The sequence below is a fragment of the Enoplosus armatus genome, chromosome 14 (genome assembly GCF_043641665.1).
Source record: "Enoplosus armatus isolate fEnoArm2 chromosome 14, fEnoArm2.hap1, whole genome shotgun sequence".
Lineage (NCBI taxonomy): Eukaryota > Metazoa > Chordata > Actinopteri > Centrarchiformes > Enoplosidae > Enoplosus > Enoplosus armatus.
Window position 1 is genome coordinate 12949103 of NC_092193.1, and position 27829 is coordinate 12976931.

The following is a 27829-nucleotide window of genomic DNA, read 5'->3' on the forward strand; positions in this document are numbered from 1 at the left end:
TCTCTGTCGCTTCTCTGTCCCCTCTCTTTGGACTATGGCCTCGGATCGCGGGGTCCCAGGGGCCGGCGTCTATGGAGATTTACCCCCGAGTTATACGCGCTCCCAGCCGCCTGCGAACCCAGACCTACTCCGGAGACCCAGCTACTGCCACGCTGCTTTCGCACTTAAACAGATCTCAAAGGTGATATACAACGCTCGCAGTATAGAGTGGATTCACTGTGAGGGCAGCTTTCATTCAGTCGGAAAATGTGAATGAAAAGTCTTCAAAGGCAGCTTTTGGTTTAGCCGTTATCTAATCGTGAGTTGAGGGCGCATGTGGGAATGTGCTGTGGGCTGAAGCAGCAGCTCCCGAGCAGGGGTCCGGACCACCGGAGCTCCCCGAGGGAGCCGACAGCGAAGTCAGGAGCAGTTCACTTTAACTGTTTAAAACGGACAAAAGTGTAGAAAATGTCATCAGAGGTTGATATAGACAACAGAAACCTTATATTGTTTATACTTATAATGTTTACTGTCCTATAGAAATGTTATAGAAGTCTGAGCTTGCATGACATTGTCAGGGAAGCCCCTGGAATAAAGTGATAACAATTTAACAAGCGATTTCATATTTGGCAGCATGTTAACCTCGCTGTTTGTTTGAATGGACACCGGACTCGCGTTTGTTGTTAAAGCCACCGGGAGGGAGTGAGTGAGTGAGACAGGGAGGGGGTTCGTTCCCATATCCCGGCCGTGTTGTGCGTGTTTTTGGCTTTGTGCAGGCAGCGGAGAGCGCACTGGCCCGGGGTCTGTTTGGAAATGTGGTGGGTCCTGTAAAGGAATTCACTGATTGAGTTTGATCTGACAAAGCATCTTTGGACCGCCCGGATGCTTGGACGTGTTTCAGCACTGCTGAGAGAAACCACAACACCAGTGCAATGTCTTCTGCAGCAGTGACATTTGTAGCACAGGGGCTGAATAGTTGCATATTCTAACAGCTATATGGAAAATTAGAGGGAGGAAAACAGTTTATTGTAGATTAGTACAGGGAGATAGATGTCAGCTGGAACTCTCTTTGCAACCAGCTCAGTTTATACTGACAAGACGTCCATTTACACAAATAGTTGCAACAAAAATCTGCTCAACAGCGGGACACATATGGTGATAACTTTGAACTGCATACTCACTAAAGACTGGATTCATACAGTATAAGGTGTCTAATGTAGAATGACACTCTTTTGACTAAACAGTATTGTTGTTCTTGTAACTCTTATATTACAATCTGAATTTTCACTATTACTGTAGCTTTCACTAAATCATGGCTTTGTTCTATATGGATGAAAATTTAGATTTTTAAGCTCTGTTTGTCCTTTTCATCACTGTTTCTCTGGACTCTAGCAAGGTACTAGGCTCCCCAAAAGCTGAGCATCAGTCCAAATTATTGCAGCAACTGTGTTACGGAAAATGGATGGAAATATGGGGTGTCATGGGAGAGCCTGTGTCAGGTCTGGACTGAGTTCAGGTGATAGACATGAGGTTTTAGCAGGAACCTGACAGCACACTCAGGGTAGGACAGCACTGGCATCAAATCTGTGGTTAGCTAGTTAGCACCTACACAAAGCTTAAATCCCACAGAAAGACCTCTCTCTCTCTCAATACAGACGCTTGTGTTATCTGGTGTCTTGGATGTAAGTTGTCACTGTCCTTTCGATTTGGCCTAAATTCTTCACACTTAGAGACACACATAGAGATACAATTTGAAACCTGCCTTTGTGGACAGCTGTGCGATGATGCATTATTTATGTATGGTAACAGAGGGATAATAACGCTGTCCTTTTCTCGCCCTCCCTCCTGCTTCTAATCCAGGGGAAGGCAGTAGGTCAGAAAGCTCCTCTGTGGATCCGGGCGAGGTTCCAGGCCCTCCTGTTCTCTCTGGGCTGCCACATCCAGAGGCACTGTGGGAAGGTCCTCTTTATTGGACTCTTAGTATTCGGGGCTCTGTCTGTGGGACTCCGAGTCGCAGCCATCGAAACGGACATCGAACAGCTTTGGGTGGAAGGTGAGTTTAACTCTCTGTTGATCTTTTGAGTGATGTTCTCATGAAGGCGAGCCAGACTCTGGTGTTGTTTCTCACACAAATACAAAACATCACTTATCCTTCAGGTAAGCCATCGTTCTGTGAGTTCAGTCTCACAGTCGTGGCTGGATTTACTGGCTTTTTGTTCAGAATAGTCAGCTGAGAGCAGTTTGTACATTTTGATGAGCTTGTGTTTAAGTGGAGTTTGAAAGACAATAGTGGCTGGTGGGAAGATGCAGGGTGGCCATGTTAGTGTCATCTCAGTGCCATGGGAGGGCACTAGGTGTTCAGTGACTGATACATAGTCTGCAGCAACAAGGACAAGGAGTTACTTTGAAGTTGTATTTTCATGTTTGTCTGGATGAAAATGAGAATGATCAACATCTTGGCTTAGGGGCTGTAAATATTCTCCCACCATTACCACTTTGTATCAGGAATAAGTTCTAAGTTGTAGAAAGAGCATTAATAGTAGTTCATGTGTCTGTTTCCAGTGTATTGTGGATGGGAATATGCTGTATGTTATATTCCGCAAGCTCAGTGCTGTTTGCTCATGTCTGTTCATGTTTTAATAAGTCACAGTTTACCAGAGAAACACAAACACATGTGACACGACTGCATTACAATACTATCTCTCCCTCCTCCTGTCATGCAGACACTCACTATCTTTCACTTATAAGCATGACTGTGTTTGTGATTCTACGCTGACTCACAAACCCTCTTTACATTTGACACGGCTCTCTTTTTTCCCCCTCTCTCTCTCTCTGTGCATTTTTAAATGTAGGTTATCTGTACATTTTCTGGGGTAGAGGCAGCTTTATTTGGTTTTTCACACTGGCCAAATTCCTTTTAAACCCCCAGGCTTTCAGTGCCGGGGCTGATCCCCGCAGCAGATGGACTGTGTGAATGGTTAGCCATCTTTGAGGGCTCTGACCCCTCCCCCCTCTGCTCCCTGTGTGGTCCCTAACTATTCTTGGATTCCATTCAACAAGAGGCAAGCAGGCAGGCAGGCAAGCAGGCACCACCTCCCTAGAACCCCCTCCCTCCCTCCTCCTCCTCCTCCTCCTCTCCTCCTCACAAGAAGAAAAAATATAAGTGAATGCAGCTGAAGTTTACCCACCTGTTTTGCACACTCTAAAAGCGCTACAGCAGTTGGTGAATATAAACAGACTCTATGGGGTTTTTAAGCCCACCATGTCACTAGAGGACGGGGACAGGCGGCTCCCACAGGAGCTGTGTGGAGGTGTTGGAGAAATCACACACTGCTGGTGTCAGGAGAAGTGTTTGGAGGCTGCGCGCTTCACTTGCACAGGAATTTAAATAAGTCCCTGTATCAGGCACGATAAAAAAAAAAAACTATCTCTGTAAATGTAGTGACTGGAGTTATTAGCTTGAGGTTGCAAAAGCCTGAATTTGCTACAAAAGCAGGCAACAAGAGTTTGAATTTCCACAGTCTCCTTTTTCTTTGGTTTCATTCTGGTTAGTGTAAAGCTTCAGGATTACCTCTTGAGCTAATTGGCAGATCCATCTCTTAAAGGAGATGTTTAGATGTTTGTGTGCCAGTTGTTTTGCTGCGGGATTGAGAGAGTTGAACAGGGGGGGCTGAAAAGGAATGCTGTGCCTTTAAGAGGCCGTGGCCATGTTTCTAAAGTTTCTGCCTGCCTTGTTTCCACCAATAGCCCATTGACAAAGCTGCTAGGGCCTCAATGGAGAGTAAAGTGGTTCGGTAACAAGGAGAGGTTAGTTCTCCTCTGTCTCTCTCGCTCTCTCTCTCTCTCTCTCTCTCTCTCTCTCTCTCTCTCACACACACACACACACGAACACAGAAAAACACACACACACACACATATGCACCATTGCACATAAGCCAGAAGAGGGAGGAATGATATGCTCTCTAATAAGACAGCTGATTTCATATTATATATATATATATATATTTCATAAGGGACTCAAAATATTATTCTACATTTGTTATTAAGTTTTATTGAACTGTTTTTGTATATATCTTAACTTAGAAGAAATGTAATTTCTTATGCATACCTGCAAGTTATTTCCTTCTTATTTAAAAAGTAATGTAATGAAACAGCTCTTCCAGATTGCAGCATAAACAAAGCTTTCCCACTTACATCCTACTTTGTTCAGAATAAACTAGCTGTGAATTGACACCAAATGTGTTAACACTGCCAACAGGGTGTAAAATGGATGTGTGTGTGTGTGTGTGTGTGTGTGTGTGTGTGAATGTCATAGGGGCATATGCTTCCCATCATTTATTCATACTAGAGGCTGCCCCCACACCACCCACGCATCCACAAACACGTACACTTGTCATCTTTGCCACCTTCGGTGTGTACAGCTTGCCTAGCCGTCTGTCTGCCCGCCCGAATTTCCTGACTGCGTGCCCGTCTGTCTGCCTGTTCTTTGTGTATGCCTGTTTATATTTCTACCTGTCTGTCTGCCGACTCTGTGAAGTCAGGCCACCAGGGCTTTTTTAATTGCTTCCTCCCTCCTACAGGACCAAAACACAGTGAAGCAGAGCACAGCAGTGGAGTCTGTCTAGAGAGAGTAGACAGAGAGAGACAGAATAGGGAGGTCAGCAAAGTGCAAAGTTAGTTTCTGCGCTGTGCGTACCTGCATTTTTGTTTGCCTCAAGGATTCCTGTGCATTAGTGAGGAGGACATGGAACAAAAAAGCAAAAGGGTTAATCATGCCTTCAGTCCTCACACCTGTGTTGGTGAGAATAAAAGCTGTGGTATCAGGGTGTTTAGTCTGACAAGGGGATTAAGGACTATTTGTGGCTTACTGCTCAGTCACTGAGAGAATCTGAGACAGACATCACCCATCAAAATACATTCAGTTACTCACACAGATCTTGTTTAGCAAGCTGCATTTTAAATGTTGTATCGCTTGGAAAGTGTCTCTAGACCTGAGGGATGACACTACATGGATGAACTCTACGTGAAGCCGTTTTCATCATTCCTCCAGTTATTTAAAAGTGGCAGAATAACGTTATATTTCTATTTTCCCCAATTTCTGTAATTTCACTGTAAATTAACTTTGCCCACTGTAAACATACATTATGCTGTCCTATATGCTTTATGCTTATACAGCCTGCCCACCTTTGAGAGTGTGAAAGTTGGTGTGATCTGGGCAACGTGTGAGCCAGTCTGTATTGTCCACAAGCAGAAAAGAGAGAGATCGTAAAAAGAGGTGCAGGAAGAAGAGAAGGATAAGAGGAGATATTGGGGGGTTGGGGCAGGAACAGGGTGGAAGGTTTATGGCTAGTTGACACTTTTTTTGCCTGTGTTTTTGCCTGTCTCACTTGAACAAACAATAAGTGTGAGACTGTCTCGTGCACGTCTTTCTTTCACCATAAAGGATTCTTCTGAGAGAGAAGCTGCTTGCTTAACCTTGATATTTTTACTAAAATCTGAATTCTTCTTTGCCATGTGTTTGGATAATTGTTTTAAGTCTTGCATCAAGTGGTAAGACTCTTCAGCTCAGATTATTCCTCTTTCACAAAGGAAAGCTTGTTTGGGAAAGACAGGAAAGAAATGGCCTCCATGTAAAAGTGGTGGTGTTTACTCTTATATTAACTAAACTCATCCTTCTTGGCAGAGTTTGGGTGAGGCATGACAGACATGTACACAGACTCAAGCTGTCCAAATATGAGTGCAGTGAGACATGGCCTATCCGGATAGCAGGCGCACCACATGTCCCATAAAGGGTCCATGTAGAAAGAGGATAGGAAAGGGGGAGGTAAAGACCATACACAGTCCACAAAGCATGAATGCATAGAGACTGGAGTGCTAGCTTAGCCAGCTAGCAATGAAATCAGACAAGGTCTTTTGCAGATATGAAGGGACCAAGAAACAGATTGATTAAAAGAGCGAGAAAGAGAACCTGGATGAGAGAAAACACGTCTTGAGTTTGCGCAAATGAGCGAGTGCACACGTGGGCATTTCGGTGTTTGGAGCAGTTTCTCTAAACAAACCTCAGAGCGGCACAGCAGGTAAATGCTATAATTCATCAGAGCGCACACAGCGCCCCAGTTCAGACAGAGAAAGGGAGCTCTATGAGGCATTATTGGAGGTGAATAGTGCGCGGTGGTGCCCCAGCTAGATAAATAAACTCCCAGCGCTCAGGGCCTGGACCTCACTGGTAGAGAGAACAAACAAGACTAGAGTCAACCTGGGTCACTTCTAAATGTTTATTTCACCCCCCTTCCCGCCATCCTTCAATCCAAGTCTCCCTCATTCCATCCCTTTTTTCAGCAACCCCCCCCACACACACACACACACACACACACACACTCTAGAACAGTCAGACCAAGACCACCCCCCAACAAATAAACTCAGATTGAGCAGCTATAGATACATGTGCATATGACAGACACATGGCTTTTGCTTCTGTGTTACAGGAAACACACTGTCCGCTCCCTACCTGCCCTCTTCAAGTAGCAATTGTAAAACAAAAGTATTCATCATGTGGACTTTTAGTTACAGCCACATTTACAGTGACAACTTCATTTTGCTGCCAAAGCTGTTATTTAAAAAAAGGTGCACTGGACTGTCACTCTTTGCAACATTGAATTTAACATACTGAGAAAGGCTGCAGTGCAACTGAAAACAGGATAATGAAAACTCAATCAATATAGTGTGGCGCCCTTTCTTTCCTCGCTGAAGAGCAACCTTTGTCTTTGGTCCTGCCCGAAAATAAAGCGGCACCAGTCACCTTAGAGTTTGCACCATTTGCCTTTGTCTTTAGACCATGAAAGTATAAAAAGTAAAGGGAGAGGGAGATGGAGAGAGACTGAACATTTTCTTGGTACTTGGGAGGGAAAAAAGAAATGGTCCTTGGGCTCTATAAATTCATTTCTCGTCTGAATGAGACCAGCAACGTGGAAAAATTTTGCCTTTCAGGCAGGGATGAATGTATGTTTCAACCACACATTAAGCAGTATTAGCGGTCAGTGGAGTGTCTAATGTGACTATTTTTCACAGTGGCCAACTCTGCCCATGATTAGCATAATTAGCAGAGGCAAGCCTATACATATGGAAATAGAAAGTGCCTAAATGCCAACCCTGGTGGAAATTTATGTGTGGTGGCTAACACCACTGGCACATCTGAATAGAATGTAAGTGAAACTGATTTTTCATGTTGTTTTCGTTGTTTTATACTGTTTATAAGGTGTGATCTCAGGGTGGTTGTTTTTTTCATGATGGTGGGAGCTGCAGGGTTTAAACACATAGAAACTGATCAATTTTGTTTTCTCACATTCACACATTAATTAGGATTTTCTCCTCTTAAAATAATACAACTGTCTTTGACGATTAATGAACAGATACAGCGTGTTTGAAGACAAAAACACACACACACTGTATTTCTATAGGTAAGATACCAAAGTGCCAGCTTCTCTTTCTTGCCCCCAGCCTCACCCTCCCACAGCCAACTCTGGCATTGTTTTACAGGCTGGGAAAGTTTTGGTCCATTTGCTTTTGTTGTGAAAAAACGTTCCCTCTTTATTTTATTCCGCTGTTTGTTGGGAAACATCTGAAAGAAATTGAAGGGTTGAATGACAAAAGGGTCTGCATTCAGTCTGGAGCTGCTGTACTGAAGGATTGTATGGAGGAACGGCCCATCTGCTGGGGGCAGCCTGCTTTAGGCGGTGCCCTGGCTAGGGAATGCCATAGGGCAGGGCCGGGCTGAGGACCCTGAAGTGGGGCACAGTCCTGATTCTGGTGGGTCCACATGTGACAAAAGGACCAAGAGGTGTTTTTGTGATGCTGGGTGCCAAGCCAAGAGAATGAATATCTCATTTGGCTCTTTTACTGAAAATGAAAAGAAATAAAGGACCGCTTTTGTAGGACATTGTGAAAAAAAAAAACAGTTGAGAGGCAAATGATGGATAGAAGATGGCAGCCAAGGGACAGCGTTCTGCCTCTCTTTTATATTGTTGCTACTCTGTGATGGTCAGGACTCTTTCCCCATTAAATCTATATTTAATTAAAGGAGGTTCTGTGTAGAAATCAGCTGCTCATTTCTCCTCATTCTGTCTAAATCAGGAGAAGGTAACTTCCCACGCACTACGTAGCAGGTAAAAGCATAAATGTCATCTTCGTCTTGGGTCTTCCTCCATAGCAGCGTGGGGCCTTTCAGAGGCCCCCTAATCCAGCTAATCTACCACACTGAACTTTGAAGGTGGCCTGGTCTGACCTAGCATGGCCTGGAACCAGGACTAGGCCTGTAAGCCACGAAGACAGAATAGAATAGAATAGAATAGAGCAGAATAGAATACATTTGAAACACAGCACTTTAAAGGTGGGCTTGCCTCCGTCCTAGAAGCCAGATGTGAGTAGCCGCACATATTTCACAGAGTTAGGGGATTCTGGGTGTTCAGCTTTTGGGGATGGAAGGGTCAGGTGGAGAGGAAATGACTGAGGTTGGTGGAGACAGGGTCCAGTGTTTACACCGGTGCGCACACCCACGCACACATGTACACACACATTCATACAAACATTTGTACACCCATAGCCATGAAACCATGTCAGGGCTTGTTATGACACTTTGCATTTGCTTTTCACTTCCCCAATGTCGTAATTGTTGTGAAAATGCTTTTAGTGGTGAAGCTAGTAAATGAATTCACATGTTGCACCCAACAGAGCCGAGTTGTTTGCTGAAATTTGTAAGATGGTGGTTGAGTTTCTCAAAAACATCCAATGAAAGGACTGTGGATGTGATTTAGAAGGAGATGTGATCATTTGTGATCATTTCTTTTTTCTTTTTTTTTCTTTTTTTTGATCATGTTGCCAAACACGGACTAATATTTCATGCTACAAAATTGCTCGTGTAATAAAATTACCAGCCACTGGGGTGTTGAAACCCCCAACTTCCACACTCAAAGGCGTTTTCTTCCCAGGGTGGGAAAATTTCCGGGAACTGTCTCTTTAAGGCAGTGTGGAGCGCAGGCTGGAGTGCAGGGAGAGGGTAGGGGGGATTGAAAAAAGAATGAGAAAGAGAAAGAAGTAGAAAAGGAGAAAGAGGGAGGAAAAGGAGAGGAGAAACCAGGAGATAGAAAAAAAGAGATAAGGAAAAGAAGGGGCAAGGTTTCTTCTGGAGCGAGCGGTGAACTGAGCACAGCTGAAGCGAGCGGAGTAGTTGCGAAGCTCAGAGTTGGGTGGTTGGGGCCAGACCAGGGGTTGAGGAGAGAAGGCGAGAAAGAGAGAGAGAGAGGGAGAGAAGAGAGAGGACTGGCTGCCTGGGTGGTCCAGATGGGAGGAACGAGACACAAATAGCTATAATTTACTTCAGGAGGCCTGTAATTACAGAGCCAGAGTCTCTCCGAGCCACCCAGTTCCTGTTGGGATCAAAACCCCACACTGCAGAGGTTAACATACGAAATGTCAAAAAAGGTTTAACAGATGTCAAAGAGGTCCACGAACGGAAAGGGTTCCATTTTGTAGTAGCCTTTTTTTGATTGGAAATCTGTGTGGCAAGGAAACTGAGTGGAGTGGACCTCTAAGCACCGGTTTCACACCAAGTCTTTGTACATGTACTTGACGGTGTGGATGTTTTAATAAAAGTCAAATAAACTCAAAGAACCAGTCCTCTTTTAAAAGATATTTTCTTCTCCAAAAGTCTTGAGGAAATGATTCTACATCCTTTTATTGTTGCGGCTCCCTTGGAATTAAAGCTTTATAAAAATGTCTCGACTTTTAAAACATTTTGTAGGACCAGATGTGTAAAAGGACAATGGGACATGTTCCAACAAGAACATGTCCCATTTTGAGTTTTCTTTCCTTTTTGGGATGCACTGAGCCAGACACTTCAACACACACCCATGACTGCAAATAAACGAGGTGACCTTATATTCTCAAGCCCCTGTGTAGGTAATTAAAGCCTTGAAAGCGAAGCCTAGAAATATTGGACTTTGTCTCCAAGGCCCGGAGTTCTAACCTGATCTCACACTTTTCGCGGCGTCGGCTGAATAGTTTGTTTTTTCTTTTCTCCCCATCAATTATAGGAGCCTGCTCCAGGCTGGGGGGAGGTGCAGAGAGCGTGAGGGAAAGAGAGAGAGAGAGAGAGAGAGAGTAAGAAAAAGAGAGACAGAGGCAGAAGCTATAGAGAGTATTAAGAGTATGAGAGCCATATATGCAGGCAGGATTGAGTGCAGCAGAGGGAAAGTGAGTAAAAGAGTGACCAGAGTTAGAATTAAGAAGGAGGTAGCCCTTGTTTCCGAATTCCCCCCCTTCTCCTCTCCCCCTCTTTCTCTCTCTGGGGTTGTCATGTAGTGGGACAGCGAGAGGGGCAGACGGGCCCTCTGTGATCCAGCGCGGCATGTTTCATGTCCACTTGGCACAGGCACAGATCCCCCCGGCTGGCAAACTCTTTTCAGGGCAACCTCCTGTAATTAGGGGGCTGGAGTCTACCGCACAGCACTGCATAGCTCTCCCTCTCCCTCTCTCTCTGTTTTGTTTTCTATCTCTTTTTTGTTCATCACCACTGCTGACATCCATATTTATCTCTCTATGAATCTATTTACCTTTCTTTATCTACTTGCATCTCCAAGTCCTTTGATGTCTTTCATTCCCAACTTCGGTGTGTCACACACCACCACTGTCTATCGCTGTTCCCCTTTATCTTGTCTTCTAAGGCCTTGTTCTAGTGCCTTTGGACAAAAATACCTCAAAGGTGGACACAGTATATAAAGAACAAGAATGGAAAGTAATTTACTCATCATGATCTTTTCTCGTGTATTCTCAGTTTCTTTGTGGATATCTGCTGCCCCGAGCAGAGTGGCAGAGGGTTTTGGGGCATCAGAGGGCTGGTTTCCCTAACTAACAGGGCACATCTGTTTCGCAGAAGGAGCCAATGAGAAGCTGTATTACTCATTTCTCTTGGCCAGACGCTGGCTTGTGTGAAGTGCCTTCAAAACCAACACTGGCGAGGGCCAAGGGCGTTGGTCGATATATGTGTGTGTTCTTGTGTAAGTGTGTGTGCATATACAGTATACGCACGCAACACACTTTGTTATAGGATCCAAATGTGAGTGTGTGTCTTTGTATGTGCGTAAAGAAATTCTGTGCTAATGTATGAATAATAGACAGTATCTATCTATCAGTATTATTTATCCTTTATTCTTTGTTTTCCAGCTGGTAGTCGGGTGAGCACGGAGCTTCGCTACACCAAGGAGAAGCAGGGAGAGGAGTCAGTATTTACCTCACAGATGCTTATCCAGACCCCAAAAGAAGAGGGCACCAATATTCTTACCCAGGAGGCTTTGCTGGTGCACATGGAAGCCGCCCTGTCCGCCAGCAAGGTCCAGGTGTCACTCTTTGGAAAGTAAGTGGACCACAGACATGTAATGTGAAAAAAAGATTCTTGTATTTATGCTTGTGTCAGCAATGAAAGTTGTGAATTAAAAAATGTGCTTTCTCTCTTGTAGATCGTGGGATCTTAACAAAATATGCTATAAGTCAGGAGTCCCTATTATAGAAAATGTCATGATTGAAAGGGTAAGTTCACAACAGATTTTTTTTTGTCCTATTTATACGTATTTTCTCCTGATTTGTGATCTTTAATCATGCTCCCTTTCTATTTCCTTACCCAGATGATTGACAAGCTATTCCCCTGTATGATAATCACCCCATTGGACTGTTTTTGGGAAGGGGCCAAACTACAAGGAGGCTCCGCCTATTTACCGTAAGTCTTGGAATATTTTACTCAACTTACATTGTTTTTTTGCATATTAAAACATTTCATAGAAAGTCTTGGCTCTCGCTTTGCTGTCATTGCTTCCATCTGACTGCAGACTAGAGCTTTAGGAGGGGTCCGTAACTTTTAACACATGCTCGATGGAGACATACAGTTGCGCTTTCAGTAGTCTGTCAGTGGGCGCTGTGACTGACAGCGGCGGTCAGTAATAGAGTTCTTTTAGGGCCCAGAGAGGGACCGGAGGGGGATGTCCTGACAGAGAAATTCAAAGAGAGAAAGTGAGGGAGAGATGCGGCGAGGGAGGGATGGAGAGGGAGAGGAGATGGCTGCTGCAGCGACTGGGTGGTGGGTTGGTAGAACGGAGGGCGGGGAGGCGGTGGTGGTGGTGGTGGCAGGGGAGCCCTTTGGGTCAGACAATGGTAAGCATTCTTTCAGTTTACGAGTGAGTGTCCATCAGTGCAGGGGCCCTGAAGGAGGGAGGGGGGCCGGCTTTGTCAGCTCACGGCTAACACTCGGCATTCTCATGGTAATGCCCCTGGCTCCCAGCTCCCAAGTTGTCCAACAAATAAAATGGGCAGTATTCAAGCCTCAAGTCCCCCGAGAAAGACAGAGAGAGGCTACAAGACGGTTAACAGTGGAGTCTGGGCGTATTTGGGCATTTGGGGATTCAGCTTTTTTTTTTCTTCTCCTCCTTTTTTTGCGGGACAAAGTTCTCTTGAGAAATTGAGTCACTGAAAGAGAGCTTTTTTTTTCGTCGTCAGAAGTGATATTTCAATTGAGTCCTTAGCTTATAAAAGATAGTTTAGATCATAGCAGATGTTTCATTGCAAACAAATTATTTGTTTATATTTCTGTCCCGAGCTGACAGCAGTATGTTGCATGACAAGCCAGCACACACAGAAACAAACACAAGTTTCCCATCCTTAGCATCTCCCAGTTGGCTTGTGTGAAAGCAGAGCGATAGAGAGAGAGAAAGGGGTCTCTGATGATTCACATGTCTTCACAAGTATTCCTGTAAATCACACAAAGTGTTCGGCGGCATCTGTTGTTATTTATTACATGTTTTCTTTTTTACTCGTTTTTCATGTGGAGCTGAAGGGAACTCGTGGTGGTCACTGAGGCCTGTGTGCTCCTAGTCAGCTTCCACTTCACTTCAGCTCTGGTTTTAAATGCAAAAAAAAAGAGTGAGAGAGAGAGAGAGAGAAAACTTGAGAGAACAAAGGACAGCAATCTATGAAAAAACAAAAGGGCCCAGGCCTGGTTCACTCAAGCAAAAACTAGCTGATAAAGGAGTGTGTCTTTGCGAGCAGCAGCAAAAGGGACCCTGGTATGTGGGAATAGGAGAGGAGCTCTCTTCATGAGCCATTGGAGGGAGATTGGGCCTGGAGTTGAGATACTTTGGGATTCTTTTATTTCCCCCTCTTTCTGTAGCCTATGTCTTCTTTCTTACTTTGTCTCACTGCAGAAAATCCATGTCCATCTTTTCTTGCGCTTAATCACAAAATCTTGCAAGCATATTTCTTTTCTTCTGTATTTTAGTGAAAAGGCAATGTCATGTCTAAGATGTCAAAGTTTCTGCCATTCAGTGGATAGGAAAGATTTATTTTCCAGTGACTTAAACCAGGAAAGCAATTAAGCTATTTTACATATTGGGGGACTGTACACAAAGGTTTAAGTAGCAGCAATCAATAATATTAAGGTGGATTTATTCATTTTCTGAAAGATAAATACAGTAAAAACAAAAACTACAACAAAAAGTTTCCAAACTACAGAAAGCTATCCAAAGCAGGATATTAATTCATCATCATTCATTTGAATAGTTCAGATAAGATTTAAAGACCTTAATATAGAGCAGATGGGTTTATCTTCAGGAGGAGGAGGATAGCGGTACAGGTGAGGCTCAGAATTAGATACTTTGTCCATGAAACATCACATAACTAACAGTGTGAGAGTTCCCACTTTGCTTCTCCTACTCTCATCCCTCACCTATTTTCCTCCCATCCATCCTCCCAGCCTCTCCCCTTCCCTCCCTCCTTATCAAGATGTTTGGGAGGCAGAGGTAATCGTTATGACTCAGTGCAGGACAGTGAGGAATGGAAGTGAGCAGGCAGCCACCGTGCCTTTTTCCCCGGGCATTGTGGCAGCGTGAAACAGGATAATAAACGCTATTTTACCCTGTATCTGCAGCTAGCCTCCTGCGTAGCCCGGCACAACGAGGGAGAGAGAATTAAACTGAACTGAAAGTTTTTTTTTTGCTCGCAGTAAAGATTAGCAGGAATGCAAAGCCATCAGAGTTATTTTACAGTTTCTTCTTCAAGTTATTGTCGAATATGTTCGGGTTGATGTTCATCATAAGCCTGTCTTTGCTCTCCAGAGGTATGCCAGATATCCAGTGGATGAATCTAGATCCAGTCAAGCTGATGGAGGAACTGAGTCAGTTCACTTCGCTGGAAGGATTTAAGGAGATGTTGGACAAAGCCCAGGTGAGACAGACAAACGCACACTAACGGATTTACTGAATGAAAGACTTATATGAACAATTAGTCACTCTTCTAGTTGCGTAGAGACTTTTGTAACATGTGTGATTCCTTAGGTGGGACATGCCTACATGAACAGGCCATGTCTAGACCCCTCAGACCCTGACTGTCCTCTCAGTGCACCCAACAAGGAGCAAGGAGAGGTAAACCCACACATACGAATATACATTATGAGAAGTTGTAGGTACATTAAAGTAGCGCTCAGAGCCCCAGAAACACCTAACGTATTTCTTTGTGTTTTTCCGTCTGCTCATCCATTCAGAGTCCTGACATTGCTGGGCGTCTCAAGGGTGGTTGCCATGGTTTCAGCCGGAAGTTCATGCACTGGCAGGAGGAGCTGATCCTGGGAGGGCGGGTCAAGAACAGCCAGGATACTCTGCTGAGGTGTGTGTTTATTAAGACATGTAAAGAAAGATCAGACACTGTGGTTTCAGGTGATTTTGCAGAGTATGTTATAAGTTTGCTTTTGTGTTATTGGAGAATGTCATAGTGAGGGGGGTCTGTGTGATCACTGCAGCCAGTCAGCCCGTCAGCTTGTGAGCCGCCGTGACTGTGGAATCTGCGTAACCCCTAATAACCCAACAGACACATGCTAGGAATGCTTCATACCGAGAGGGATCGGTTTCCTGCATGACCCAGGTCCAGGATAGGCCAATTAAAGATGATTGACAGCCACATAAAGCCCCCCCACATTGTCACACATTTGTTGTGTAATGGATCAAAGAAGAAGAAGATATAGAAGAAGGAAAAAATCACTCAAATTAACATTTTTTCTGCAGTTGACCCAAGTCTTTTAATGAGGCTTTCTCCAGAGTTTTGTTTTTTCTTATTGACTTCAACTGGATTTAAAAGCATGGCCAATACAAATGGAGTGACAGCATTGGGTCAGAGCCCAGATCATGACCCACACAGGTCCAGCAGAGCCTTGAATGAAAGAGGATTCCAGTCGCATCTGCAAGAGCCACACTTACTCTTGGATGTGATTTATGGTCATTTCTTTCACATTTTGAGCAGCACTGCTGCCAAGAAAACCTGAAGACATCTGGGATCGCAGCCGAGACACCGGCAGACAGGCAGACTAGATAACACCTGCTTTTAGCTGTTTACATTGGCAGACAGACAGGCAGGCAGGCGGACAAATCCTAGAAGAGACGGCACCTGCCTTTGGCCATTCACAGAAAGGCATGTTTCTGTGTAGGTTAACAGTCTGAACAGTCTGACTAGATGATTTTTAATGTGCTAGTTGTGAGATGGATGATGCAGTTGAGGTTTCAGCTCAACTCAACACACAATAAACCATGTTTGCAGGGGGAGTCTGACATCTCTGATGTGTCGTAAGCTTACATTTGTGTGTTTTGCAGCGCGGAGGCTCTCCAAACCATGTTCCTGTTGATGAGTCCTAAGCAGCTGTACGAGCACTTTAAAGACGACTACGAGATCCATGACATAAACTGGAACGAAGAAAAGGCCACCGCCATCCTCGAGTCCTGGCAGAGGAAGTTTGTGGAGGTGCGAACACACAAATGCTCACATACATACACAAATAGAACAAGGTCAGAAGTAAAGATTTTTTATTGTTGCCACCAAGAAGAAGTAGGAGGAGGATGAGAAAAATTAGGAGGCATTTCCTTGTCCCTGTGCAGTCTTGCTTTGCTTTGGGATACACACACAGACACACACACACACACACACACACACACATACATGCTGCGTGGGACTTATTCTGCAGTGTCTGAATTCCATCAGTCTTCAGCCCCCTTGTAAAGCGAATCGCAGGGCAGACCAGGGCAGGAGGTGTGTATGCGTGTGTGTGTGTGTGTGTGTGTGTGTGTGTGTGTGTGTGTGTGTGGTAGGCCAACCATCTCTCTCTGTCAGAGCCCTAGTTATAGGAACAAGCTGTTGCTGTGATAGCTGACACCCACCACGGTGAGGGTAAGGAGGGAGGGATGAGAGTGAGGGACATGTGCATGGGAGGAGGGGTAACAAACTCAAACGTAAACTGACAGCGACATGACACCTCCTCCTGAGACATTAAAGAACAAGAACAGATCTATCTGAGATTGCAGATGATGGCTTAATGCGGACAGGTAAATAGCTTTGGGGAGCTTTGGTGCATTCATGGCACAGAGTGGGTAGAGCAGCCATATGATCCCATCCCTTTCACCTTTGACCTCACAACCTCTGACATCTGTGCTCATTACTCCTCAGTTGTCATACCTGCACAAGCACTCACACACATGCTAGCACATATAAGATGTCACGCGCACACACAGGCATTCATAGTCACTTTCATACACACGCACATTTCTGAAAGACGGGGGTCTTTTTCTGTTAGAGGGCCCTAAAATATGGGGCTGTAGGAGAGGCTTGGACGAGCATTGGTCAGAGGGAGGAAGTGTGTTTTCATGTGAAAGAAAAAGTGTTGCTTGTGTTACTCAGCAGTTCAGCCCCTTCAGGGTACACGAGACTATCACTCCAGTGCTTTCAACATCTTTTTGTCAATCTAATTGTTAACCATGTAGGAAATGTGCTGAAGAAAGCACCTTTTTTTCTTTTTTAAATGGTATTTTGGAAATGAAAGTATTTTGCTGGACTTGTTGATTAATTGATCTTTAATCCTTCAGGTGGTCCACCAGAGTATCCCTTCTAACTCCAGCCAGTCCATCCACGCTTTCTCCACCACCACCCTCAACGACATCATGAAATCTTTCTCTGATGTCAGCGTCATCAGAGTGGCCGGAGGATACCTGCTCATGGTAAGTCAATTGATTATGGCCTATAAGGTCATGAAAAATATTTAACTTTGCTGTAAAATAACTGATGTCTCCTCTCTAGCTGGCCTATGCCTGTGTGACTATGCTAAGGTGGGACTGCGCAAAGTCCCAGGGGGCCGTGGGGCTAGCCGGGGTGCTGTTAGTGGCTCTGTCGGTGGCTGCAGGACTGGGTCTCTGCTCCCTGCTCGGCCTCTCCTTCAATGCTGCCACTACACAGGTACAACACAAAGGAAACAGCATTTACTATGATACATTACTGAAAGGCTTTTTTTATTATTTAAAGCCCAGATTTTGATGAAAGGTTCATTCTGACCCTTCGCAGGTGCTTCCCTTCTTGGCACTCGGGATTGGTGTGGATGACATGTTTCTGTTGGCTCATTCCTTCACAGAGGCTGGAAGTAACATCCCCTTTAAGGTACCTTTAAGATATTCCTCTCCTCTCCTCTCCTCTCCTCTCCTCTCCTCTCCTCTCCTCTAAACGCTGTCTGTGTTTTCTTCGAAGGAGCGGACAGGAGACTGTTTGCGTCGCACCGGCACCAGCGTGGCTCTGACTTCCATCAACAACATGATTGCGTTCTTCATGGCCGCTCTCGTACCCATTCCGGCCTTGCGAGCTTTCTCTTTGCAGGTATGTTTTGCACACACAAACGCCGTCGCACGCATGCGCACAGACATGAACACATGAACACTATCGCACACAGAGAGGCCTGAGGCTCGTTTGAAAATGAAAGAGATAACTTAAGAGAGGTGACATTTATTCAGAGCGAGGAAAGCCTTTGTTCCCAGTTTTATTGCCGTTGCACCTACAGGGCCAACATTTTTTGTGTCTCTGCATGTGTGTATATGTGCATACGTGTTTGTGTGTGCGTGTAATGGGGAATAATCAGAGCAAAGAGAGTGATGAACAGACAGAGAGAGAACGAGAGGCAGAGGGAGGGAGGAGTGGATCAGTATATCACTGGCCCGTCAAGGCGGTTTGCTCTGATCTGTGACTAACTGTGGGTGGTCTGAAACACACAAGCACACACACACAAACACACACACACGTAGACGTACACACACTGGAAACCACAGCCAGTTAGAATGTCAGCTTCAGGGGCTGGGGCGAGCGGGGAGGCAGCAGCAGTGGTGGTGAAGGGTGATGGTTTTGCTCAGACTCGCAACATATATATTCCCTCCCTGTTTCTTTCTCTCAGTCCTTCTAGTAGTTCTTTCATTCTGGCACTCTTTTCTTTCTTTTCTCTCTGTCTCTCTCTCCCTCTCCCCTTCTGGCTCGCTTAGTATTCCTGGCTGGTGATTTAGAGTAAGGCTTTTCTTTACTTTCTGGGCTGTGGTTTGAGATACTAAAAAAAAAAGGAAAAAAAGAAGGAGCCCTGACTCTCCCCAGCTGGAGTAGGGTGTCTATAATTTCACATACTGTTCTCTGTCTTTTCTCACTTTATTTTGCTATTTTCTTTCTCCCTAGGCGGCCATTGTGGTTGTGTTTAACTTCGCCATGGTGCTGCTCATCTTCCCTGCCATCCTCAGCTTGGACCTCCACCGGCGCGAGGACAAGCGCCTGGACGTCCTCTGCTGCCTGTACAGCCCCTGCTCCGACCGCGTCATCCACCTCTCCCCACACGAGCTGTCAGACGGCGGGGAGCAGCCGCACACGCCTACGACGGCAACAGCGCACACGCACCAGTACACGGCGGGATCGACAATCACCACCAGCACCCAAATCACCACCACAGTGCAGGCATTCACCCAGTGTGACGCAGCGGGCCAGCATATCGTCACCATCCTCCCACCTACCTCACAGATCTCCACCAGCCCGCCATCCATCATCGTCTGCCCTACTTCACAGCCTCAAGGTAAATAAAGCTCAGTTATGTTATTTTGTGCAAAGCATTCTCTAAAACCAGTATTTTAAATAAATCATGATGCCAAAACACCAATTTTCTGCTTGTATTTCTTTCCTCTAGCCATCACACCTTCCCCCACCACCACCTCTGTACCGGACCCCTACGGCTCCCAGCTCTTCACCCCTACCTCCAGCTCTACACGGGACCTCCTAGCCCAGGTGGAGGATTCCAAATCGGGAAAGGAGTGCGTCCCACTCCCTTTCCTGCACTGGAACCTGTCCAGCTTCGCCAGGGAGAAATACGCGCCTCTGCTTCTCAAACCCAAAAGCAAAGCCATCGTGGTGGTTCTCTTTCTGGGCCTCCTGGGCCTCAGCCTGTACGGGACCACTATGGTGCACGACGGCCTCTACCTAACCGACATCGTGCCACGCGACACCAAGGAGTATGATTTCATCGACGCCCAGTTCAAGTATTTCTCCTTCTACAACATGTACCTGGTGACCATGGATGGATTTGATTACGCCCGGTCACAGAGGCTGCTGATCCAGCTGCACAACGCCTTCAACTCTGTTAGATACGTGGTCAGAGACAGCGACAGCAAACTGCCCCGCATGTGGCTGCACTACTTCCAGGACTGGCTCAGAGGTAAGAATTCAGACTCAGTGATGTTGTTTCTTTTGAGTGAGTCAGGTAATAAGTTACTCTCTGTTCCCCTGAGAGTTTGCAACAGGTTTTTTCAGGTGTGTTTTTTTTTACTAAGGACAGGAGTGAATGTGTGTGTGCAGGGGTGAGAATGTGCAAAGGGTGAGCAGGAGTTCACTCACTGTTTACCCCCATCCACCTGGGCTCAGGGGTGGTGCAATAGATGGGTTGGGGGGGGTCATAGGTTATCTTTGCATGTGTGGGTGGGTCCTCGGGCTAGGACATGTCAGAGGCCCAGTGAAGAGGAAGTGATAGCTAACAGGTCAATCGGAGCCAGCTGAAAAAAAAAAAGAGATGGAAAAGGGAACTTTTTCAACAGCACTGGCCACACAGACAGACACGCAGGAGAGCTCTTATAATTTTATGTTAATAGAAATCATAATATTTATAAATGACAACCACAGTAATACTTCCTTCTTCCCTTTCTTTTCTGTGTGTGTTTTGCCTCTCACGCAGGTCTTCAGGCTGCTTTTGATGCTGACTGGCAGGCAGGCCGGATTACCTCTGACAGCTATCGTAACGGCACAGAGGACGGAGCTCTGGCGTACAAGCTCCTCATCCAGACCGGCTCCAAGAAAGAGCCTTTCAACTACAGCCAGGTATGTCCACGAGCTACAAGAACTACTCGAATCCACGTCATTCCTGCAACGCTGTGTGTGGCATTGTGGACAACTACATTATCAGCTGTCTTTTTTACCATGAAATCTGATTTTTTTCTGTAGCTGACTTCTCGTCGGCTGGTGGATTCAGAGGGTTTGATCCCCCCGGAGGTGTTTTACATTTACCTGACAGTCTGGGTCAGTAACGATCCTCTGGGCTATGCTGCCTCCCAGGCCAACTTCTACCCCCACCCTAGAGAGTGGATTCACGACAAGTATGACACTACAGGGGAGAATCTGCGCAGTAAGTATCTTTATTTTCGCCAGAGTGGATACACCTGAAAATGCAGCAAATGATCTGATCTCAAATCTCATCTTTCTTCCCATCCTCTCGTGCAGTCCCGGCTGCAGAGCCCCTGGAGTTTGCCCAGTTCCCCTTCTACCTGAACGGCCTTCGCCAGGCCAGCGACTTTGTGGAGGCCATCGAGAGTGTACGGACCATCTGCGATGAGTTCAGCCGCAAGGGTGTGTTCAACTACCCCAACGGATACCCCTTCCTGTTCTGGGAGCAGTACATTGGCCTCAGACACTGGTTCCTGCTGGCGATCAGCGTGGTGCTGGCCTGCACCTTCCTGGTCTGTGCGATTCTCCTGCTCAACCCCTGGACTGCCGGCATCATTGTAAGCAGATTTCCCTCTTCACTCTTCATCCTACCCTCCTCCTTCCTCATCCTTCCTATTGCTCTTCTCTTCCAACCATGCCTGCTTCTGTCTTACATTTTCCACCTCATGCTACCTCAACAACATCATTAGCCCCTTCCTCCCTCTCTTCTTCCTCTCACTTTCTTCTCACCCTTCTCAGCACAGCTCAATAACGCTGTCTAGGGGGCCCCTTTTTCTCCGCGGAGGGCCAGTACACACACACACACACACACACACACGGGGACCTTTGTCATTCTAATGTAGGCTGGGCCGGCCTTAGAAAAGGAAATGCAAAGGAGCAAGAAAGGCTTTGCCCTCCTGAAGCCTCTACCTCAAACTCCCTCACTGCTTTTGTCAGAGGAAGAGGGAGAGACTTGGGGACAGGACAGATCTGCCCAGTTGCGACCTTGGCCTGCTCAACCCATCCATCAGGGATATGTGTGTGTATGTGTGTGTGTGTGTGTGTGTGTGTGTGAGAGAGAGAGAGAGAGAGAGAGAGAAAGAGACAGTCTGAGTGTTCAGCGGTTGGAAAACATTTCACACACAAGCTGGTGGGACCGGTGGTCTTTAAGCCCCCCCCCCCCACCAAACTCACACACATACACAAATCCACATATCCCCGACCATTGGGGGGGGGGCTGAAGTGTAGCACAACAACAGTGCCAGTTTCAGTTGGAATGTGTTTAATTTAAGTAGCGGTCCCTAGCAGCACTGATTGAGACAGCAACACAACACAGTCTCCTCAGACAGAGAGACCAGCGCAGCTACATGCATGTACGGTTTCCAAGCATCAGCCCGCCCGTGAAGGTTTCTCCCGGCCTGTATGTGGTCGAGCAGTAAAATGGCTTTTATCATTTCCAATTTAACCGTGCACCAGCTCGAAGCCCCTGCTGGGATCAAAAGCTCCCGTTGGCCAGGAACCGTTTTCTCCTCCTTGTTTTTTAAGACTTGTATTGCAGTTTATAGTTGTGCGTTTACTATTAAGACATTAGCAAAGTGAAACATTGCTATGATGCTGCTTTAAAATATCGGAAACAATAAAACAAGCAAACAGGCAGCTATCTAGTTAAAAACAAAAGCATTTGTTTTCCACAAACAGAGACAGATGTGTATGGATGTGGTGTTATGGTAGTGCCCACACTGTGTTGTCTCAGGCGCTGTCAATCATTTCAACAACCTCTGGGAGGGAAGAAGAGAAAGAGAAGGAAGGGAGGGAGGGAGAAGGGGGAGGTATTTGCCTCAGGGTGGGTAATTTGATGCCATGTGGTTGAGATCCTGAGCACAGGGTCAAAGATTGTGTGGGGTGAAGAGGCAAAAGGGCTCAACTCAGTCACTGAGGAAAGACATATTCACTGTTATTGTTTACATGCCTTTGTTCTTGTTTATTTGCTTGTTTCTCAAGCACTGGCAGTTGAAAACGGTTTAGTTTGTAACACTTTCTTTCCAACGTCATCTTTTCAGGTGTTTATCTTGGCCATGATGACGGTGGAGTTGTTTGGTATCATGGGTCTGATTGGCATCAAGCTGAGCGCCATCCCTGTGGTCATCCTGATCGCCTCTGTGGGCATCGGAGTGGAGTTCACCGTTCACATCGCACTGGTAAGTCAAGACTCAGCACAAAGCGAGAGCACACACATGGATTAACTGTTAGGGGGACTGAGCTCCTACAATTAAACACCTACTTTACTTGAAACCTGATGCTTTGGTCTGACTGTTAAATACCTGCTACACTTGTGACCACATAAGACTTGAAAATCACAAGTGTGCTGCTAGTTTTCTGTGGCTTTGCCTACTCCAGGGAAAATTACATTTAACCACTAATATTGTTTAATGTCATTGATTAGATGTATTTTTCTCGCTTTAAGTATTTTTAATTGACATTGAAAACCAATAAGCTGCCTTTTGCAAAGATTTTTGGGTTGTTTTAAAATCAGTGCAAAGCATAGATTCCTGTGGCTTAATGTGTGATAAAGGTAAAATAAATGTGATTAAAGACTTACTAGGAAACTTGTGATCCCTGACAAAACCAAATGCAGGAATTCTGAGGCGTGCCAAGCCTCGCCGCAAGCACAAGGTTTGTGTGATCGGCAAGATTTCCAACTCATTTCTCTTCTCCCTCTCCGCCGCAGGGCTTCCTGACAGCGATTGGCAACAGAAACAAGCGCTCTGCAGTGGCTCTGGAGCACATGTTTGCTCCGGTGGTTGACGGAGCGATCTCCACGCTGCTGGGCGTTCTCATGCTGGCAGGGTCAGAGTTTGACTTCATCATGAGGTGAGACGCTGTGTGTGTCTGCATCTGTGTATGTGTGTGTGGCGATATATGTGCATTTGACAAGGCATGCTGACTTTGTGCTTATGTGCGAGAGAGTGACAGTACTCACTCACACAGCAATGGTGTCTACACCCTTCACAGCCCATCTGTTACCCTCAGAAGAAGCAGTGTTTTGGTTTTACGCCTTAGTGTGTGCGTGTGGAGCCAGTTGTCTAGCCTCACTTAGCGATGGGAGGAAGCCGTGTGGGGGGTCAGGGCTGCATGCAGGTGGAAATGTTATACCCCTATTTATGCACACACACACAGTGACAAATATGCACCTGGTTCTGTCACTCTGGGCACACACACATCCGTCTCCCCAACCTCAGAGCACAACAAATGGGGAAAACATCAAGGGTGTGTAGCAGCTGCTCGTAAACATGGAAGTGTTCTGCTACCCACTGGGTGATGTCTCTCTCTCTCTCTCTCTCTCTCTCTCTCTCTCTCTCTCTCTCTCTCTGGGTCTCTTTCTCACACACACACACACACTTAAACACAAACACACACATACATGAGGGAATCTGTAAAAATTCCTATCATCCGTTTGGCATTCTCTCCCTCCATGTTGGGTGCCGTAATAAAAAGTGGAGCTAAATTTGAACGGGTCGGGCAGTCAGATGGTCTGAAGCCCACCAATAGACATCACTCCCTGCTGCATGTGTGTGTGCGCGCATATAAATTGTGTGTACTCCTGTGTGTGCGTGTGTTTTCTACCACTGTTTCATGGTCAGAGTGGAAAAAAGGCGAATAGCTCGATGTTTTTCAACCGAATGTGGTCCAGGCCCAAAACCCGAAACCACAACCTTGAGCTCACAGACTGCAACAGGCCTCCATGACATAAAAAGCACAGTTTTTTCTGCAGAAACAGAGACAGACGCAGAGAGAGGAGGAGAAGTACTCGTCCTGGTGGGTGGGTAGATGGGTGTTAGATGAACGGATCCTCCACAGTGTTGGATTGGAAAGATAAAAATATGATGTAAATATGTAGAAACAGAAACAAATTGAGAATAAATAGGAAGTAGGATTGGGAAGAAGAAAGTCAGCAAGAGCATCTTGTTTTTCTACTTTTCTCCCATGGTTGTGTGTGAGAGATCGTTTTCAGACGGGGTGAGAAAGAGAGACAGAAGGGTCTGGTATCTCTGTTGGAGGTCTTGTTTAGCTGTAGCTGTAGCTGTGGTCGGGTGAATGGGGCAAGCCAGAGCTGGCTAGCTGGGGAGCAGCATAAATATACTGCTGTAAACATCTCCTGGCCTTGTAATGCACTGAATAAACAGCAAGCCTAATTCAGCTCTGCTCACAGTCTCTCACACACACACACACACACACACACACACACACACGCGCACACACACTTACGTAGCATGCATGCAGGGCACATATGCGTGCACACAAACACACACAAGGAGAAATGCACATATGTGCAGGCATGTAAACACGCTCTTTTTCTCACACACACACACACACACACACACACACACACACGGCTCCCCAGGCCCTGACAACAAATGGAAAAGATTACAGTTTATATAAACAACAGAATTCCTAACAGTGAGACACTGTTGGAGGTCCCACCAACGTCTCACTCTCTTTTCTCACTGTCTCACTCTTCTCTTGTTATTTTTTTTTCACCGTGTAAAGAAGTTAAAGTGTAGTCTTGGAGTAAAACAGCTCAAAAGCGGAGGCCAATGCTACACCATAAACACGATGATGACCTATTGGTGATTTCAGCATCTGCATGTGAACGTGCTTTAATTCAATAAAGCGCGCAGATTAAATATCTGCGTGTGGTTGTTAAGACGGTCATGGTCTGAGCAGACAGCAAGAAATTGAAAATATCTCCCCGAAGTGTTTTGTCAAGAGTGGTTAGCATGACATGTGTTATGCTCCTGATAAAGGAAGAAAAGAAGGACAGCGGTTAAAGAGGAAAAGTGGAAAATATGTCAGAGAGAGTGGGGGGGCTGAAATCACACCCAACATGCAAACCGTGACCTTTTTCCTGTAGAGTGACCTTTGTCAAGTGAAGTAGTAGTAATAATAATTGTAGTAGTCCATTCAGCGGAGAGAAGCATGTTTCCAGAACACTACGCAGCTATTATCCCCGTCCTTGGTGCCTTTTTTTTTTCTTCTTCATTCCAACAATCATTTTTTTCCTCCTTCTTTCTTTTACCTCTTTAAGTCTGGCTGGTGGTTAGCATCTCACTGTCTCTCTCTTTCTGCTTTCTGTTAGTGTTTAAGTGGAGTCCTCTCTAATTTTCTTGTGGAGCTCTTTCTTGTGGCCTGCCTCCACCCCTGGCCTCCTCAGAGCTCCACTGAGATGCACGCACACACACACACTCACACACGCACAGTGTGAGTGAAAAACAGAGCGAGAGAACGTCTTGTAGCAGCAGCAGTGGAGGCATCAAAGCATGTTTTAGTTGGACTGAGTGAGGAATCAGATTTGCCCCCCCCGCCCCCCTGCCTTTGATACACAAACACTGGGCTTTCCCTGACTTCTTCCCCTGAGCTACTTCCCTTCCTCATGTGCCAACATGAGTGTGTGTGTGTGTGTGTGTGTGTGTGTGTGTTTGGAGCCGTGCACGTGCATGTGTGTATGTGTGTTCTTGTCCACAGAAAAGATCATGTCACTGTGGTCTTGCCCCCTTTTTTTGTCACATTAAAATAAAAATGTGAGATATTAACTGTTGTCCACTTTGTGTGAAAGTGTCATGAGTTCGGCTGACGCTCTAAATCCATCTGAACTTTTGCCAAATTCCTAAAAACCTTAAGATGTAAATTGTGTCTCTGTGAGTGTGAGCACATGCATGTGCACTTTACAATGCATGGTCACGCAGACCTGTTCAGTGTAAACACAGAGGTGCTTTGGTATTGCCTGACCTCGACTAAAATCCAACTGAGCGATTACAGGATGCTACCAGCTAGTTTTAATCAGAAATTGGTTCTTTTTAGCACTAATTGTGTCTTTTTTAGGCTCAAGTTCAAACTAACATACCTCTTCTTTCCATCCTTCAGGTATTTCTTTGCCGTGTTGGCCATCCTGACTGTTTTGGGGATGCTCAATGGCTTGGTTCTCCTGCCGGTCCTCCTGTCCATGATGGGCCCTCCGGCCGAGGTCACCCCGGTTGACAATGCCAGCCGCCTGCCCACTCCTTCCCCTGAACCCCCACTGCCCCCGCCGATGACCCACCATGGGTACTACACGGGCCACCACAACCCGCGGTCATCTCGTCAACAGGCTTTCTCGGAGTTGTCAGACTCTGAGTATTACTCGGAGATGACCACAACGTCAGGGATCGGGGAGGAGGATTATAAGTACTGTGACCGGAGTGCATACATAGCATCACACACCAGCGTTCCACCTGCAACATCTCACATCCTGCTGGAAGCCAGCAAGAACCCCAGCTTCCCCAAGCTTACGGTACGCTGCATGAGCACACAGATAGACAACCTTCCTGTATGTTGAAATGTCCTTCAAATTCATGTGTTTTTCTGAAACTAAACAATGAAACTGCATTTGTTGTAGGTGGTGAAGCCATTCAGAGAAAATGGTACTGGTGGAAGGATAGAACCGTTAAACGAATCTTCCCACAACGTACAGTCGCCTCTCGGCTCCCAGGTCACATGCTGGGATGGAAACAAGCGGGAGCAGCAGCAGGGCCTCCCGAGGCTCCAGGCACTGCCCGGCCAACACTTACCCTGCGACAGAGCTCACTTCCCTGGGAGAACTTGTCAAAGCGGCCCCAGGCTGCAGAACAGCAGAGGGCCTCAGCCAAACAGGACTAAAGGGCCAAGCTATAGCAATAGCAATAGCAACTCCGCCCTGCCGATGCAACAAGGCTCCACCGGGGGACCTGTTACCATGGTAACGGCCACAGCGTCCGTGACGGTGGCTGTGCATCCAACCTTGCCAGGAGCAGCATACCAAGGCTACATGCATGAAGGTTTTGACACAGACAGTGAGTCGGACTGTTTTGAGGCTGCTAAGAGGACTTGTGGTGACAAAACAAACTTTTCTTCATGTAAGAGAGACTCACTAGAGCTCCAGGACTTGGAGACAACACAGGGCCAGACAGATCATCAGCCCAGCAAGACACAAGGTAAGTTAGCAGCCAGTCAATCATAGGTTTACCTGACTTTTAATCTTCTAAATCTGCATGTCAAGAGCTGACATTTAACCTTAGAGCACATCAAGAAATGCATGTAGTTTTTCAATGAGATGAAACAATTTCTAGCTGTAATTTCTCTTTGTTTGGCAAAATGTCTAACCCTGTTCTCTCTCCTCTGTTTCTCTGCTCTAGGTGGGTTGAGGATCCGGGCAGCCAAAGATTGCTAGACTCTCTCACACTCTACCTTCTCCCTTGGACTCTCTGGCTGCTCCCCAGAGCACCTTGACGGCCACATGGCGTCACATCGCGTCTGGAACTCTCAACTGTACATAAGACTTCACACAAAAAAGGAGGATTTATTTCAAGGACATATTAAGTAAAAAAAAAAGACATTTTAAGAATTATATAAATTTATGAGTATATATTTTAATACTAAAAAAGAAGGAAGCTATTTAAAAGAGTACTGTATAACTTGGGTATACTCTTATGTAAAAGTT

At 45.9% G+C, this 27829-nt stretch overlaps 1 protein-coding gene across 1 annotated transcript; it reads left to right on the top strand.

The window, feature by feature from the left end:
* Positions 1-31: 31 nt before the first annotated feature.
* ptch2 (patched 2) lies at positions 32-27770 on the top strand. Its single transcript, XM_070918521.1, has 23 exons — positions 32-181; positions 1840-2032; positions 11197-11386; positions 11490-11559; positions 11655-11746; positions 14133-14241; positions 14352-14438; positions 14558-14679; positions 15657-15804; positions 16920-17051; positions 17131-17286; positions 17392-17484; positions 17572-17697; positions 18535-18922; positions 19034-19558; positions 20072-20214; positions 20338-20518; positions 20614-20894; positions 22377-22514; positions 23045-23187; positions 26239-26644; positions 26750-27323; positions 27525-27770. Exons 1-23 carry the CDS (start codon positions 35-37, stop codon positions 27557-27559), a joined length of 4479 nt encoding a protein of 1492 aa, XP_070774622.1. The 5' UTR covers positions 32-34; the 3' UTR covers positions 27560-27770.
* Positions 27771-27829: the final 59 nt, after the last annotated feature.